Raw genomic sequence first — 16,180 nt, 5'->3', positions numbered from 1 at the left:
ATCTTTTAATTTTTAAAAATACGTGTGTATAGTTTATTATTAGGCGCAAGAGACTTTGTACTATGATTATTGAGTCGAACTGCGTTAACAAATACTTTTGAAATTTGATTCTGATACCAGGAGATTGCAATATGACTGTGGAGTGATTCATTTACATATTAAAAAGCTAACACCGTTGAAAATTTAAGAAAAATGCACCAGTCGCGAAATTTATGATCATCCACTGTTGGCTGTAGTGTGTGTGTGTGTGTGTGCAAGACTGTGGAGATGCATTCCCATGGAGCGGTTGCATTGAATCATTCTTTCAATACGAGCAGCCAATGGCCACGGTGAGGAAGTCCTCGAACCCAATGGTGATGGTTCCATTCTGCTGGGTGTCGCGCTGCCTGAAGGCCTCCGTGAAACGCTGCACCTGCACGCAGAGCACTATGAACTGATCCACGGACACCTCTTTGTGGCCCTGGGGGTCGCTCTTCTTCACCAGGAAGTTTATGAATTCGGGCGAGAATCGAAAGCCCATCTGGGTGAAGGCTGCCAACAAGTTTGGTAATTAGTGTAAAAGGCCATAAAGGAATTGGAGATTCAGTTGTTGTGTTAGCTTACCTTGGGTCAGCTCCTGTTCCTCGATATGTCCAGAGGAGTCCTGATCGTAGGTCTTGAAGACTTGCTGCAACAGTGATACAATGAGTCAGACTACTTAGTTTCGATATAAGAAATACCTTACCAGCCATTGGTTGATGTAGTTGTAGAGCTTCTCGAACTCATAGATATCGATGGTACCACTGGCGTCGTTGTCGAACATGCCTGTTGAGTAAATTAAAAAAGGCGATAAAAATACAACATAAATCGCAGGGTAAACAAACGGAAAAGTGTCTGGCGCTCCAGGTGATCTAAACAAATATGCATGTACCCTAAATTGGGGCAATAAATACAGTGAAACATTTATAGCCGAAAGTATAACTAAATTGATACTGACTGTCTGTTAGGGGAGTACTGACGTCACAGTTTCCGGAAGGGGAATCGAAGGAATTTTAAAGTATTTCATAACTGAAGCTTACTTAGCTATCATCAGCTCACAGGATGATCTAAATATATGTGCCCATGTGCCCTTCATTGGTTCTTGGCATACAGCGGGTGTGCTAGGCTACGCATAGAAGATTCAAATCGACAACCTGTTCTTGTGTTCTTGTGTTACTATATTGCCTACCAAACTAGTTTAGCTTATGATCGTCTTTTAGAGGGTCTACTGTATAGTATACAGTGTATACACGTTTGTTAGTGTTCACCTACTGACGTCACAGTTCCTGTAGAGGAAACTTTGGGATCTTTTTTGGGCAGGGCTTAAGCTTACTTATCATCAGCTTGCAGGCATTATCCGAGAAGTGATCGCCACGCCCATTCACCAGGGCCGCCTGCAACTCGGAAGCGTTTATCTTTCCAGATCGGTCGCGGTCCACCATGGAGAACCATTGCTGTGCCTGCGGAGACACCTGGGCATTCTGCGGCGGAAATGCTCCTGGCGGCGGGGCATAGCCACCACCGGGCTGGGCATACGGGTTATAGCCTTGTCCCTGTGGATAAACGGTAGTAAGTACATTTAATCCACTTTCTTAAGCATAAACACACTCACATAAGACATTTTGTCACGAGCCTAGTTCGATTCTAATTGGAACTTGAGGGACAAAACAATTTTAATGAAACTACAGATGACAAGAAGGGCGTTCACCAACACTGGTTTGGGCAAGCGATAACAATGTGACATATCGATAGCATTGCTAGACTTATTGCTTGGCTATACTCCCATCCCTATCGCCGGTATAAACAACTAACAAAAGCAGCAAAACATTAAGCAAAAATGTCGAACTTCGTGAACTTGGACATCTTCTCCAACTACCAAAAGTACATAGACAATGAACAGGAAGTCAGGGAGGTGAGTTGACGGTTAATATCCTAAAAACCACCATCTTAAACCATTGTTTTTAGAACATCCGCATTGTGGTGCGCGAAATCGAGCATTTGTCAAAGGAAGCGCAGATTAAACTGCAGATTATTCATAGCGATTTGAGCCAGAGTAAGTTCTGTACAATTTGGTAGCTTGTATGTTTTGTTCTAATATGACATTATACTTGAACAATAGTTAGTGCCGCCTGCGGCTTAGCCCGCAAACAGGTTGAGCTGTGTGCCCAAAAGTACCAGAAATTGGCCGAACTGGTGCCAGCTGGGCAGTACTACAGGTGAGTCAGATGGTGAAATCCGTGGTGTCTATTGTGGGTGTCGAATGCTCCGCCTTCTCCAGATACTCCGATCACTGGACCTTCATTACGCAGCGTTTGATCTTCATCATTGCCTTGGTTATTTACCTGGAGGCGGGCTTCTTGGTCACCCGCGAAACAGTGGCCGAAATGCTGGGATGTAAGCTAGATTTGGAAGGCTCTCTGGATACGAAATAATAGTTAATTACTCCACAGTGAAGATCAGCCAGTCTGAGGGCTTCCATCTGGATGTGGAGGACTATCTACTGGGCATACTGCAGTTGGCGTCGGAGCTCTCCCGATTCGCTACCAATTCCGTCACCATGGGCGACTACGAGCGTCCCCTGAATATCTCCCATTTTATTGGTGACCTGAACACGGGCTTCCGTCTGCTGAACCTGAAGAACGATGGCTTGCGAAAGCGCTTCGATGCCTTAAAGTATGATGTCAAGAAGATCGAGGAGGTCGTCTACGATGTCAGCATACGCGGTCTGTCCAGCAAGGAAAAGGACCAGCAGGAGGAGCCGGCTGTTCCTGCAACCGAATAGTTTACTTCGTACGTAGGATAAGGCGTTTATTAAAATGAAAAAGTTTCATTTAAACAAGCAAATATATTACATTCATTAAACAGAGTATCATTTTATTTTACTATTTAAATCAGGAATGCTCGTAGGAATCAAATGTAGCAGGATATATGTATGTAATCCTGTGTTAAAAATCTGAAATGTGTTTTTGTTTTTTTTCAGAACACATTTCTTTACATCTTAATAGGCACCATCTTATTTTAATGATCAGTTTACACAGAAGCGAAATAGTGCTTTGAACCATAACAAAAAAACATAAGTTTGTGCAACTTAAAGGTAATTAAAATGGCTGTGCGCGTTTTGATTAAATCATAACTAAGTATACATAGAGACAAGTGCAGAAGTTTGATGGCTTAACCCTTTTGAAACTTGTTTAGCCACCACCACTGGGCCGCAGTTGTTGTTGTTGCCCCGATCATATGGTGGATTTGTTGCTGCTCTTCTTTGGCCGCTGCTTCCGTTTCGCCTTTGCTTCTGCTTCTCAGGCGCAGTTTCAGTCTCTCTTTTGCCACCGCAACGCTTACAACGTTAACATTGCGCGCGCGTCTTTGCATTTTCTTGTTTGCTGCTTCGTCGTCCGTCGTCCTTCCCGTGTTGTTCTTATTGTTTTTTCCCGCTTTGTGCGCTCTTTATTGTTTCGCCCTTTCTAGCATTTTGATTTGAAAGTGGAGACTGCAATTGGTTACCATTTCAAGAAAGTAAGTCTGGCGGGCAGTTGGCCGTGTGAAAAGTCCGTTGGCCCAGAAACTCACCCGCTCTCTTGACCACGCCCCCTTTTCCGTCCCCGGCCCGAAAAAAAAGCTAAAAACTGAGAGACTCCAACCTGTTTGGCAATAATTGGGTCACAAATCTGGTAAAAACTTGTTGCCCGAAATGGTCACTAAACAAATAGCACTGTTTTTATTACAAAACTTTAGTTGAGTCTGCAGTTGCCTTGTTGTTGTTTGTTTGTTTTAATTTTTTTATTTCGTTCCGCAGACATAGTTGTTGTTTGGTGTTTTTCAAAACACGCTTTAATCGAAGCGGTTCAAAGTCCGAAACAAGTTTCCTGAGAGGCTTAACGGGGCACGCTCTCTCCTTGTTGCTCTTTCCCCTCTTCTTACAACGCACTGAGTGGGAGGAGAGCGAGAAATACTGAGAGAGCTTTCGACGTAAACATCTGAAAAGCAAAACCACAACAGACACCCACACACTGACGGGCAGGTGTTGCTCTCTGCGTCTCTCTTTCTTCCTACCCCCATTCCAACTTTCTTGCATTCTCATTTCGAAGGGAAAATGCCAAGGAAAAGCCCAGCCGCAAACCAACAACAAAAAGTCAATATAATAAACCCAGAATCCGAGTGCTAACTGTTATGGAAAGTAGCGAAACCATTAGCTATGGACCTCCTTCATTGAGTGTTTTGCTTGCATACCCGGCAATTAAAGACTTGCAGGGTATGTGTATTTTCAATACATCAAAAAACAAAAAATAATATATAGAATATATTTTAGTATCGAAAAAGATTTAAAAAAAATTGAAAAATTTTAAAATACGCCCTAATATTAGTTGTATTCCTCAAAGTCATATTTTTTTGAGTATCGTCTACTGTAAGTATTCAATTAGTAGTGGGTATGTCTTGAGACAAAATCATTTTAGTAAGTTTGCTTGTTTATTTCGCATGGTAATTACACGTTTATAGAACTATTAACCTGCATTGAATATGGTTGTCAAATAAAAATATTAGGTATACCTTGTTATGACCGCTTTTAACGACCACACTCAACCAATAGTGTGTTACGTTTTTAAGTGTCGCAGTACTTCAGAAATGTTCACAGCACTTTTAGTTCAATAACTCATGTGAATCCATGTAATAGTGGATATCTTGTAGTCGAGTATCTCAAAGATACCCCGCTCGCTTTATCAATTTTCGTTGCGCTGGCCGCGGCAGCTGTGAATGATTTGCAAGGGGTCCCAGCGCAACTGGTTCCCAGCGCCTTTGTGCTGCCCCTCGGAACCCGACCCTCCAGAGCCACCAATACCTCGATCGTACCGCTCTCGTTAGACATGCGTGGCTGGCTGCCTCTGTCGTTCGCAGTCGCCGCACATTTCAAGTTTGCTACGGTTCAAAGTCCAAACCCAAGATACAAATACCAGCACCAGCAGCACCATTTCGTTTTCATCGCAGTGGTTATTTTAAATCGAAATTCTCCAATCTGGGCACACTTTCGATGGGGGGGGGGGGGGGGTTACGAAGATCCCGGTCGTGCGATAAGCAGACGACATTTATGCCAGGTAGACACTTCCAACGCGTCACCGATTGCACTAGGTTATTCTGACAGCAATCACCTCTTATCGGAACCGCGTGCTCGAGCAATCCTTATCAGACCACCGAAATTGCGTACCACTGGAGTTCTCACAGGCCCCCCGCCACTGCGATTATTGGACTTTCAACAATAAATAGTGAGCGATAGGTTTTATCGCCTCCCTCAATTGTTGCTTATCCCCGCCACCTCATTGGCCCGTTTTCGGTTATAGAATCAGATCGTACATATGTACATACATATATTTAAGACTTGTTTTTCAGCTGGTTTATCAAGTAAGCTGGCTAACCATAGTGATGTAACAGCGATAAGAACAGGTGTGGAGAGCCCATCTTCAGATCTCAAGTTGCTTACCTAAACCGCATGCCGATAAAGTGCCATCTGCGCAGAGGTCAGAGTCCACTTGCCGAATTTTAAAGCCTAATCTTTATGATATGAACTCTGATATTACCAAATCGCGCCGTCTGCAATCTCGAATATGAGTTATTTATGTTTTGTTTTTTTTTTTATAGCACAGCGAAAGATATATGGGATAAGCACCAAATACAATCTTATTTTATCATGCCCTTTAGACTTGAAAGGAATCTTATCAACTTACAGCTGTGTATGTAGATTTAAAATACTAAGTGAAATCTAAGTGAATTGTTACCCCTGTTTATTGTCATTATGTATTGAGCGAGGCAAACTAGAATGCTAAGTATATTATAGTATATGTGTTCATAGGCTCTCCACCTTAGTTTTGACAAGAAATATAAACGACTTTACATAATTGTAATATATATCTTTCGAATCTTGATAAGCCGACTGATAGGCGACCTAGATTCTTAGAAATTTGTCTAGCCACGTCGAAAAAGTTGAATTTTAAAAAACGCATTATCGAGGCTAACTGCGCATACCCCTCAAACGATGAGTACACCCATCTTATATACACACTTGTAGGTGTTTATTGGACCCAATCACATATCCATTTCGCCACAAGATAAGGCCCAATCGATCTGAAGAGAGCGAATTCCCGGAATATCGCCGGTCAATACACTCCACACGGGCACACACCCCCCACCACACACTCCACTTTTCGACGAGCCTCTCGACTGGTGACGCATCCATACCAATACCATACTATACCATACTATATCATACAATACCAAACTCTACCATACAATGTACCATACCAAAAGCACAATCGACTGTGGGCTATACTCGTAGTATCTCCGTCTCGGCGCTCCGCTCCGAGTGCTTTTAAGACCCTAGCGAACCCGTTGTGCTCACAGTCGATTCAGTCAACGCTCGGCGTCCAACCGATCAAGTCGCTTTATAAGAAGGGGGATCCGAAGCATCCCCAGTGGGAATTTCTCGTGTGTGCATCTGGCCTAGGATTTCGCAATTGTCATCTACCTATTCCCTCTCCCTACAACGTTTATAAATACCACGCTCACACATTGCGGTGCAATTAACACAACCCGGAAACAGTTTACACCGAATTGCTTTAATTCGACTAGAAGGTTTGTTTTCGTGTCTTTTATTCATCTCCTACCACAACAAGCTGAAGGTCGGAAAAGCGTAAACAATGCGCAATCGAAAGCAACGGGTTTATAATCCGCAATGGTTGCATTTTTGCGGCTTACGTGGACCGCTTTTTGCGATCTTTCCCCTCGTATTTATCTCGCTCCCACTTATGTGACCCAAATTCGGGCACATGTTTTTGATAGTTGGGATAATCTATTTAAAAAACCTTATCAGCGGGGGGGAACTATCAGTGGTTACATAAAACCCGGCATTGGACCCGCCTCCCTCGCAAGTAAATACATATGTATGTATGTATGTAGGAGCACAAGGTCGAGCCCACTCGATCTAGAAAATAGTAACAATTTAAATTTTGTGCAATATAATTAACGCTGTAGATGTGGACCGCGTATAGGAAAAGATCGCACGACCGCGCAGACTGTGAAAAAAAAAATATCTCGTGGACTTTGGCCCCTCGTGCCCAGCGAAAAGAAAAAAAAAACAAGATCTTATAAAAAGACAACAAATCGCGCATACATTATTTCTGTGTGCTTTTTAATTTTGCCATGTTGAGGTGGCTTTTGTAGTGGTTATTGTTGCTTCTCTCGCCGATACGCAAACAAATAAATGCCGGTAGTGGTCGGTGCTCAAAATTATTAAGCATACGCCGCATAGTCGTCGCCACAAAGTGGGTCATATGAAAATGAATTCGTATCGTATCTTGTTGTGGCTATTTCGAGTTGGAGCTGGTGGTCTTTCTGGTTTATTGATATGTTTGGACAATAGATATCCGATTGGATGCACTGACCTTCACCAAGGTTTCTATATCGATACAAGGTTTTTCTTAGGCTAGAGTCTATCAAAACGAAGTGTATTTTCGGGCATGCTGGGAGTTCATGAGGAACTTTTATTCATTTTATAAATAGATATATATAAATAAACATACATATATGTGCATATATGCACTGCACGTCGAGTTCCAAACGTTGAATAGCCACTCGAACGAAACACAATCAGCAATCAAATAGTTGTGCAATTTATTTGCGAATCCAAACCCGGTGAAGGTGTAGAACTGCAGCTGCCTGGCGAAGCTTACAAATTATTTATCGAAGCAATTATCTTTCGAGTGAGGAGAGGTGTACTTTGTCTTTGTTCCATCCTTGCCAGTCGAGGCCGTTCTAGAATTGAATGCCATCCATTCGATGGACTGCTGCCCAGAGCCACAATCACAGACAGACTCTATCGTTAGTCTCGGGCGATGATAACCCAAGCCCCAGCTGAATAAAGCTGCGCTCAGTGACGTCAATCATCAATTGCATGTAAAGTGTTATGACATCGAAAGCTGTATATTAATTAATTTATATATGTTTGTATAACGAATCTGTAGCGTGCAATAATTGAACTTTGGACTCGTACGGCTCCAAACAAAACACTTATGAAAACAGAGATACACAAATGTGAAGTATCTACAATCTAAAACGCATTTAAACTCAACAGCGAGTGACAAAATGGCCAAGATGTTTTTTTGTTTATGAATCACACGGCGTGTTTGTATGTCTGGCGATTTCCATTCCACCTTATCAGATAATGTTTACTACGACCCATCTAGACCACAGAGAAACAAGTTATCGGTAGTCAAAATTGTGGTTTTGATGGGCGTTCACCTTGGCGAAAGATGAGTTTTTCGATTAGCGCGTCTGCTGCATCTGACTTCTATTTGAATTGCGCTAGATTTCCCTTGACTTTAGCTTAAACTTTCTATCCGTTGCTTATGTACATATACCTATTATCTGTCTCTCGCAGCACTTTTCTTGTACGTGGGATATCATTAGCAACCTACAGGTATGGCCGAAGCCCATGCCGCCGTGGCATTCTCGTTTGCCATCACCCATGAGGGCTTCGACATCAACTATGACCACGAGGTGCTCAATTTGGTGTGGAACTCAGGAGTTCGTTCCTGGAAAAAGCGATTGGCTCGCGCAAGGGTAAGTTCAAATCGCAGTTTCAAATGGATTGCAACTTATATGTAACTTCTTTTCAGAACGGCGTACGCAATGGCGTCTATCCGGCTCACATCCAGAGCCTCTGGTTGATCTCAGCAATAGCGCTGGGTCTACACTTTGCGGGCTACCAGGCTCCATTCAATCTGACCAACCGTATACTGGTGCACCTGCCTTCCAACACGATAAACTGGCAGGTTACCGCCTGCTTTTTGGCCGCTCTGGTGGTCTGGCTATCGATCTGTTTCACCATGAGATACACTCTCAAGCTGCTGCTCATGTACAAGGGCTGGATGTACGAGTCCAGAGCTCCCGGTAGTCGTGTCTCTCTGCCCACCATGTTGTGGGTGGCAGTGGTGCGGGTTCTATCTAGTTGGAACAAACCGGGTCTGTACAGCTTCCAGGGTTCTCTGCCCAGGCTGCCACTGCCCTCCGTTAAAGACACGATGACCAGGTACTTGCGCAGTGTTCGACCGCTGCTTGATGATGAGAACTACACGCGCATGGAGCGCCTGGCCAAAGAATTCGAACAGACCATCGGCAAGAAGCTGCAGTGGTACCTCATCCTCAAGAGCTGGTGGTCCACCAACTACGTGTCGGATTGGTGGGAGGAGTACGTCTACCTTCGTGGTCGCAGTCCCCTCTGCGTGAACAGCAACTTCTACGGCACGGATGCGATCTTCATGAACCTCACCGACAAACAGGCGGCGCGTGCGGCCAATGTGATTTCCCTGCTTCTCAACTTCCGTCGACTTATCGAGCACCAGGAACTGCAGCCTGTAAGTAATAGCATTTTTAAAAATATTTGTGTAGATACAGTTTTATGTGTGTTAACGCCGACACTTGATCTCGCTAAATATTTAAAATACTTTACTGCACAATTAACTACGTCATAAAGCCCTCATTAGTCATATCCGTTTGCTTTGTTGGAATGTGTACATACATATGTACATATTTGTATATGTAATTAGGACATATACTTGATAATTGTTGAAAAAGAACGTATGTCTTACTTTAAATCTGTTTAATTATTTTTAGATCATGGTTCAGGGCATGATTCCTCTGTGCTCCTGGCAGTATGAACGTACCTTCAACACAGCACGCGTGCCAGGCCTGGAAACCGATCGTATCATCCACTACAGGGACTCCAATCACATTGTGGTTCTCCACAAGGGCTGCTACTACAAGATGCTCATCTACTACAAGGGTCGCATCCTGCGCCCATGCGAATTGCAAGTGTAAGCGACTTGTGGCCAAAAACTTTAAGGGACAGTGATTAATTGGTATTATTTTGCAGGCAAATTGAGGAAATCCTGAAGGGCAAAGCAACTCCCGTGGAAGGTGAGGAGCACTTGGCTGCCCTGACCGCCTGGAATCGCTCCAAGTGGGCGGAAGCTCGCAACACATTCTTCTCGTGGGGAGTCAATCAAACCTCTCTGCGCACCATCGAGTCGGCCGCTTTTGTGCTCTCCCTGGATGATGAGCCCTTCGAGTTCGATTTGGCGCGACCGGAATTGCTGGACAACTTTGGCAAGAAGCTGCTGCACGGCAATGGCTACAACCGCTGGTTTGACAAGTGTTTCACTGTCTGTGTGGGCACCAATGGTCGCGTTGGCTTCAATGCCGAACACACCTGGTAAGTGGATTCCAATCGCTGCAGCCAATATCTTCCTCTCAGCATCCATAAAATTTCTACGATTTGCCATACTTAACTATCTGAACCGATTTGTAAAATTACAATCCAAAAGGTCCGACGCTGCCATCGCGTCACACATGTGGGAGAACCTGATCGTCGATGATCTTGTATCGGACGGGTAATGATTTTCGATTCCTATACCGCCTGCAATTTTTCGGTTTCGGTTGGCTGCGTTTAGTTATCATCACCTATCACCCATTGTCCCAATCAAAAATTATTATTATTTTTATTAACTCCGGTTGTGGCCTAACAATTTATTTACACCATCTACACTTTTTTTATAGGGCCGATGCACCGGTTTTGGGACACCTGTGGGAGTATATATTTGGTGATGATATTTATGGGTAAACACTTAACTACAATGCACACAAGCACAAAGCAAAGTTATTCAAGTCATTTTTGGGTTGAGTACGAGAGATCACTAGGCGCTAAAAGCTTTAATGATCTCGCCATACAGTAAATACTAGCATAACGAACTTGAAACATACAAAATCTAGTATGCGAATGCCAGACACGTTTTAAGGGATTATTAATTTATTACATGAGGAATAGTTTGATCAGTACGCAGCATATTTTATATAAGCTTATGTTGGCCATTTCAGTTGTTTTTCCTTACTTTCCTTACTGTCTTTATTTACTGTATTTACAAATTGTAATCAACCCAAAAGTAAACATTTAGTTTATTTTGTTTTCGTGACTAACAACAATTACACAAAATTAACAATACTTTGATTTACGTTGCTTGCCATAAATTTGCCCACAAACCGTCTCCCCACAATGCTAACCTATTCCCTTGGTAACCCTGTAGATATGACGAAACGGGTAATACAAAGGGCACCCCGGCGTTCCAGCCACCCACGCCCACTAGGCTCACTTGGGATCTTAAACCATGCCTGGCGCAGATCGAAGAGGCCACCATCGATGTGACGAAGCTTATCAACGAGGTCAATCTGCGCATCCTGGTGCACCAGGATTACGGCAAGGGCTTTATGAAGAAGTGCCGCATCTCACCAGATGCCTACATACAAATGGCCCTGCAGTTGGCCTACTACCGAGATGCCGGTCGCTTCTCGTTGACATATGAGGCTTCAATGACCCGTCTGTTCCGCGAAGGAAGAACTGAGACAGTGCGTCCGTGCACCATTGAGTCATCCGCCTGGGTCAAGGCCATGCAGAACCCAAATACAACCGTAAGATTTTACAATTTTATGTAATTAGATCAAAGGCTAATCCATATATCCATGCTGTACAGAACGATGAGCGTGTGAAGATGATGCAGGCTGCCTGCGATCGTCACCAGTTGGGCTACCAGGATGCCATGTGCGGTCGTGGCATCGACAGGCATCTGTTCTGCCTGTATGTGGTCTCCAAGTACCTGGAGGTGGATTCACCCTTCCTCAACGAGGTGCTCAGCGAACCCTGGCGCCTCTCTACTAGTCAGACTCCGCACGGCCAGACGCCCAAGATGGACCTGAAGAAGCATCCGAACTGCATCAGCGCTGGAGGCGGCTTTGGGCCCGTGGCCGATGATGGTTACGGTGTGTCGTACATTATTGCCGGAGAGAACCTGATATTCTTCCATATCTCAGCGAAGACTACGTGCCAGCAAACGGTAATGAGGAGCCCTGATTCATGGCATGGAGCACAGCTAATCGAATTGTTTTCTTTACAGGATGTGCACCGCTTCGCTCAGAACATATCGCAGGCTCTGTCAGACATTCGCAGCATGTTCGAGCAGCACATGAAGGACCATCCGAAGCCCGCCAAATCACTCACAAACGGCAAATCCACATAATCCCGTTTAGTCCATGTAGTCGAGATTCTTGTTAGCATTTGTTTTTACCCCCCTAGTTGGTCGTTTTAAACACATCTGATACATCCGTCTAGTTCGAAATGAAGTGCAAAAGTCGTCGTGAGAGTTATACATAAACAATGCAATTTTTTATAAACAATTGTGACTTGGCTGGTTTTAAGATTTAGTCTTTAGATACTTTTGCACAATATTTGATGTTTCTCAATCAATTAGTCTGTAATCGAAGAAATCGCGTAACCTTAAGTGCTATAAATATATTTCATTTTAAGCGTACGATTGGCCTTTGTCTCTATCTCTATCACGTCGCCAAAGGATTGGCATGTATAGTTACTCCATTGATCTTCTTGTCCACATGGGGACGATAGTTCTTGGGATTGACGGGCAGTTTCTCCAGTTCATCCAGGGCATCGAATCCATCGATCACACGGCCAAAGAGCGTGTACTTCAAGTCAAGATTTGGCTGGGCGGCATAGGTAATGAAGAACTGGCTGGCATTGGCGTTCGGTCCGTTGTTGGCCATGGAAACCATTCCTCGATCAGTGTGCTGAAGAATTAAGTGGTCAAGAATTAAAGGATTTCTTCTTGTATCTTGGGAATCTTTTAGACTGAAAAACGAACCCAACCACATGACATATTAAAATGTAAAATGATATGGATGTCAACATACATTTTGAGATTCATGTGCTGGTTACATTCTAAGATTAGATACAATATACCCTTTAAAGCCGGAATGCTGGGTATTAAAGCCAGCTGTCATGGCGCAACTGAATGAGGGTTTTTCTGGTAAAACCTAGGTAGCCGGCTCACCTTAATGGTCTCCTTGAATTCGTCGTCGAACTTCTGGCCCCAAATGGACTGTCCATTCTTTCCGGTGTTCGTAGGATCTCCAGTTTGGACAATAAATCCCTTGATGTTTCGGATGAAGACGCAGCCGCTGTAATAGTCGCTCGCACACAGGGCGAGGAAATTTTCGCAGGCCTTGGGGCAGGCATCGCAGAAGAGCTCTATTTTGAGGTCACCCACGTCGGTGTGCAGCGTTACAGACTGCAAACAACACAACAAAATCGGTTAAAACTGTAAGAAATCAGATATTCCAACTTTTGTTTACCATTTTAAAAGTGATTGTGCAGCCCTCGTTTCGATATGCAATCGGTCCATTAACGATAACAGAAATCGAAAACAGCACTATTTGGTATTCCCGTGACCGAAGGTCACACTTTTAGGCGCGAATTCTGCCGCATAAAGTGATTTTTCTCTTCGCACTTCAACTAATCAACAGCGGCACATTAAGTAAACAGGATGAAGTGCAAGATACCCGAGATTTCGTGGCACAACCGCGATCCTGTCCTGAGTGTGGATATACAGCAAAATGGCCTGGGGCTGCGTTCTCCGACGATATGCCGCCTAGCCTCTGGTGGTTCGGATGCCCATGTCCTCATTTGGTATGTTAACCGAAGTGATGACGCCGAGGGCGTGGATGTGGAGCTGGCCGCCGACCTGTCCCGGCATCAGCGTGCCGTCAACGCTGTCCGCTGGTCACCGAACGGAGAACTGCTGGCATCCGGCGATGACGAGAGTGTTGTCTTTATATGGAAACAGAAGGCCGACCACGAAGTTGTCAACATTGTGGACGCCGATGGCTGCAGTGAACAGGACAAGGAGGTCTGGTTGACTCTCAAGGTACTGCGCGGCCATCGCGAGGATATCTACGATCTCAGCTGGGCGCCGAACTCACAGTTTCTGGTCAGCGGATCCGTGGATAACACAGCGATGCTCTGGGATGTGCACAGTGGCAAATCACTGGCTATTCTAGATGACCACAAGGGCTATGTACAGGGCGTGGCATGGGATCCCTGCAATCAATACATCGCCACCATGAGCACCGATAGGTAAGCAGTACAGTCCAAAATGTTCGAACTTTAATCGAATGGAGTTAAATTTCTTTTAGACAAATGCGGATATTTGATGCCAATACCAAGCGAGTTCTGCACCGAGTCAGCAAATGTGTACTCCCAGTAAAAGAGGACCACGAGATGCACGGCAAGAGCATGCGATTGTACCAAGATGGAACCTTGCAGACCTTCTTTCGCCGCTTATGCTTCACACCCGATGGTAAGCTGCTGTTAACGCCGTCAGGAATTACCGACTACGATGGTGTTGTGAAACCCATAAACACCAGCTATGGGTTTAGTCGCCATGATTTGTCCAAACCCGCCTTTGTGCTGCCCTTTCCCAAGGAATATGCGGTGGCTGTTCGCTGCTCTCCGGTACTGTACCGTCTGCGACCGTACAATGCGGAGAAGAATCCTCCGATTATTTCGCTGCCGTACCGCATGATCTATGCTGTGGCCACAAAGAACGCTGTGTTTTTCTACGACACCCAGCAGCCGGTGCCGTTTGCCATTGTGTCCAACATTCACTATAGCAGGCTTACGGATTTGGCCTGGTCGAGCGACGGCACCGTCCTGATCGTGTCCAGCACCGATGGCTACTGCTCACTGATTACCTTCGAGCCAACCGAGCTGGGCGACTGCTATGAAGATATGGAAACAGTGCTGAGCGTTGTTCTAAAATCTTCAGAGAATGCAACGGTGTTGAAAAAGAAGAGGCAAAAGCTGCGCAAGGTATCGTTGGATGAACCACGGAAACCACTGCAGGAAAAATCGAAACCAAATACAATTAGAAGGGCGTCCGAAGCAGGTATCACAGAGGTAGGGGAACCCGAGTTGGATGCTGAAAACGATTCATCAACGCACAGTGTCAGTTCGAATAAAACGAACAGTCCCAAAACAAAAGCTAGCGAAGAGGAGAAACCCACTCCCATCGCCATCAGGCGTTCGCCCCGTAAAAATTCGACTGCACCCATGCCGATTGCTATACGCAGAGCTCCGCGTAAGCCCGAGGATAAGGGGAATAGCGAATCGAGCAAGCCCAAAGACGAAATGGAAGTTACTCACACAAAAACGACTCAAGTGCAGAAAACAGTGGCATCACCTGTCAAGCGCAAGGTGAGCACAGAGGCAGTGCCTCCAGCAGAGACATCACAGCCGGCACTTGCAGTGATTCCGGTGTTCGAGAAGGAGATCATCAGTTCTGATGATAAGTTCGAATCGCCTGAGAAGAAGTCCCGACCCGCAACACCAATTCAAGTGCGTCGCCAGCCACGAACTCCTGGCAGCTCCAGCCAATTTAATCTAACGCCGAAAAGCCAACCCGCCAAGCAAGCTACTCCCATTGCAGTGAGGAGAACTCCACGCGTACTCATCGAAATGCCGGTGAACTCGCCTGTGGTCCCAATGGAGGAGGCCATGGATGCCTGGCCCCTCGACGAGAGCATCACACCCCTGCCAGCGACAAAGAAGGATTCTCGAAAACCCTTGCCGGAGACTGTAAAGACCGAAACGAAACCAGCGGTAATAGAGGCCAGCGAGGCCACCTGCGAGCGAACTGAGGACATTCGTCTGGTCTACGAGGATACGCAAGAGGAAACGCCAAAAAATCCGACTGAATCGGGGCCATCCACGCCGAATAACAAGACGCCACGTCGCGTGTCCTTGCGAACCATATCCACGCCCAAATCAAAAAAGAAACTTTTAGAGTAGACAATGCAATAGATTAGACTTAACAGATTTATGTTCATAAGATTAAGATTTTTGGGATCTTTGGGGATACCCCATACAAAATTGTAAAAAATAGCCAAAATTCTTCCTAATATATTCCACAATAAAACGCAACACAAGGTTTAGAGGTAATTGTATTGCTTTGGCTTCGGGATCTTTAAAACGAAAATTGCAGTCAAAATGCAGTAGTAATTTGCAGTTTGTACAGTTTCAGTAGTTCCTATATCAACATACACGATTCTTCTACCTGTGACAAAAGTCATCTGATAAGTTATGTGACTGTACTGGTCAACTGTACCACGAAATCCTCAAATTAAAAATGCTTCAAGAGGGTTGTTCTACCTGGTCCCAAGTTAAGTTTCCATGAATTTGCACGGGGACGTATTTTTTGGAAGGACTTTGTGAAAAGAC

General features: G+C 44.8%; 5 protein-coding genes and 1 non-coding gene across 10 annotated transcripts; 3 read left to right on the top strand and 3 right to left on the bottom strand.

Moving 5' to 3' along the window:
• Positions 1 to 7: 7 nt before the first annotated feature.
• On the bottom strand, positions 8 to 1,731 carry Pef (Peflin). Its single transcript, NM_136748.4, has 5 exons — positions 1,631 to 1,731; positions 1,352 to 1,571; positions 725 to 804; positions 604 to 667; positions 8 to 531 (listed from the first exon to the last, which is right to left on the bottom strand). The coding sequence occupies exons 1-5, from the start codon at positions 1,637 to 1,639 to the stop codon at positions 305 to 307; spliced, it is 600 nt and encodes a 199-aa protein (NP_610592.1). The 5' UTR covers positions 1,640 to 1,731; the 3' UTR covers positions 8 to 304.
• A 51-nt stretch (positions 1,732 to 1,782) lies between these two features.
• trsn (translin) lies at positions 1,783 to 2,883 on the top strand. Its single transcript, NM_136747.4, has 5 exons — positions 1,783 to 1,930; positions 1,984 to 2,071; positions 2,138 to 2,234; positions 2,297 to 2,412; positions 2,469 to 2,883. The coding sequence occupies exons 1-5, from the start codon at positions 1,856 to 1,858 to the stop codon at positions 2,798 to 2,800; spliced, it is 708 nt and encodes a 235-aa protein (NP_610591.1). The 5' UTR covers positions 1,783 to 1,855; the 3' UTR covers positions 2,801 to 2,883.
• A 215-nt stretch (positions 2,884 to 3,098) lies between these two features.
• On the bottom strand, positions 3,099 to 3,851 carry asRNA:CR45134 (antisense RNA:CR45134). 2 transcript variants are annotated; one of them, NR_124502.1, is made up of 2 exons: positions 3,589 to 3,851; positions 3,099 to 3,508 (listed from the first exon to the last, which is right to left on the bottom strand). The 2 variants fall into 2 exon arrangements; NR_124503.1 differs by having other exon boundaries at positions 3,099 to 3,482.
• On the top strand, positions 3,327 to 12,421 carry whd (withered). Of its 4 annotated transcripts, none has more exons than NM_078961.4 (9): positions 3,327 to 3,534; positions 8,444 to 8,625; positions 8,682 to 9,419; positions 9,679 to 9,878; positions 9,938 to 10,276; positions 10,621 to 10,680; positions 11,145 to 11,526; positions 11,589 to 11,948; positions 12,009 to 12,421. In NM_078961.4, the coding sequence occupies exons 2-9, from the start codon at positions 8,485 to 8,487 to the stop codon at positions 12,129 to 12,131; spliced, it is 2,343 nt and encodes a 780-aa protein (NP_523685.2). In that variant the 5' UTR covers positions 3,327 to 3,534; positions 8,444 to 8,484; the 3' UTR covers positions 12,132 to 12,421. The 4 variants fall into 4 exon arrangements, with proteins under 4 accessions (NP_523685.2, NP_001163111.1, NP_724940.1 ...); NM_001169640.2 differs by lacking the exon at positions 10,621 to 10,680 and adding an exon at positions 10,389 to 10,454; NM_165777.3 differs by lacking the exon at positions 3,327 to 3,534 and adding an exon at positions 6,413 to 6,639.
• CG11777 (uncharacterized protein) lies at positions 12,251 to 13,278 on the bottom strand. The gene is made up of 3 exons (NM_165776.4): positions 13,258 to 13,278; positions 12,957 to 13,193; positions 12,251 to 12,693 (listed from the first exon to the last, which is right to left on the bottom strand). Exons 1-3 carry the CDS (start codon positions 13,258 to 13,260, stop codon positions 12,448 to 12,450), a joined length of 486 nt encoding a protein of 161 aa, NP_724939.1. The 5' UTR covers positions 13,261 to 13,278; the 3' UTR covers positions 12,251 to 12,447.
• Positions 13,279 to 13,353: 75 nt separating this feature from the next.
• On the top strand, positions 13,354 to 15,893 carry Caf1-105 (Chromatin assembly factor 1, p105 subunit). Its single transcript, NM_136745.5, has 2 exons — positions 13,354 to 14,038; positions 14,098 to 15,893. The coding sequence occupies exons 1-2, from the start codon at positions 13,449 to 13,451 to the stop codon at positions 15,749 to 15,751; spliced, it is 2,244 nt and encodes a 747-aa protein (NP_610589.2). The 5' UTR covers positions 13,354 to 13,448; the 3' UTR covers positions 15,752 to 15,893.
• Positions 15,894 to 16,180: the final 287 nt, after the last annotated feature.

The sequence above is a fragment of the Drosophila melanogaster genome, chromosome 2R, assembly GCF_000001215.4.
Source record: "Drosophila melanogaster chromosome 2R".
NCBI lineage: Eukaryota > Metazoa > Arthropoda > Insecta > Diptera > Drosophilidae > Drosophila > Drosophila melanogaster.
Note: the sequence above shows the minus strand (reverse complement) of the source record. Positions and strands in the feature narration are given on the sequence as shown.

Bases quoted from the DNA above. Each gene is read 5' to 3' on its own strand.
- Pef (NM_136748.4), bottom strand. The intron at 805-1,351 runs GTAAGCTTAAGC...TTTACTCAACAG, and splicing joins TGCCTGCAAGCTGATGATAA to GCATGTTCGACAACGACGCC. The intron at 532-603 runs GTAAGCTAACAC...ACTTGTTGGCAG, and splicing joins GGAACAGGAGCTGACCCAAG to CCTTCACCCAGATGGGCTTT.
- trsn (NM_136747.4), top strand. From the start codon at position 1,856: ATGTCGAACTTCGTGAACTTGGACATCTTCTCCAACTACCAAAAGTAC. The intron at 2,235-2,296 runs GTGAGTCAGATG...CGCCTTCTCCAG, and splicing joins CCAGCTGGGCAGTACTACAG to ATACTCCGATCACTGGACCT. The intron at 2,413-2,468 runs GTAAGCTAGATT...ATTACTCCACAG, and splicing joins AGTGGCCGAAATGCTGGGAT to TGAAGATCAGCCAGTCTGAG.
- whd (NM_001169640.2), top strand. From the start codon at position 8,485: ATGGCCGAAGCCCATGCCGCCGTGGCATTCTCGTTTGCCATCACCCAT. The intron at 8,626-8,681 runs GTAAGTTCAAAT...ACTTCTTTTCAG, and splicing joins AGCGATTGGCTCGCGCAAGG to AACGGCGTACGCAATGGCGT. The intron at 11,527-11,588 runs GTAAGATTTTAC...CATGCTGTACAG, and splicing joins TGCAGAACCCAAATACAACC to AACGATGAGCGTGTGAAGAT.
- CG11777 (NM_165776.4), bottom strand. The intron at 12,694-12,956 runs GTGAGCCGGCTA...TTAATTCTTCAG, and splicing joins AATTCAAGGAGACCATTAAG to CACACTGATCGAGGAATGGT.
- Caf1-105 (NM_136745.5), top strand. From the start codon at position 13,449: ATGAAGTGCAAGATACCCGAGATTTCGTGGCACAACCGCGATCCTGTC. The intron at 14,039-14,097 runs GTAAGCAGTACA...AATTTCTTTTAG, and splicing joins GCCACCATGAGCACCGATAG to ACAAATGCGGATATTTGATG.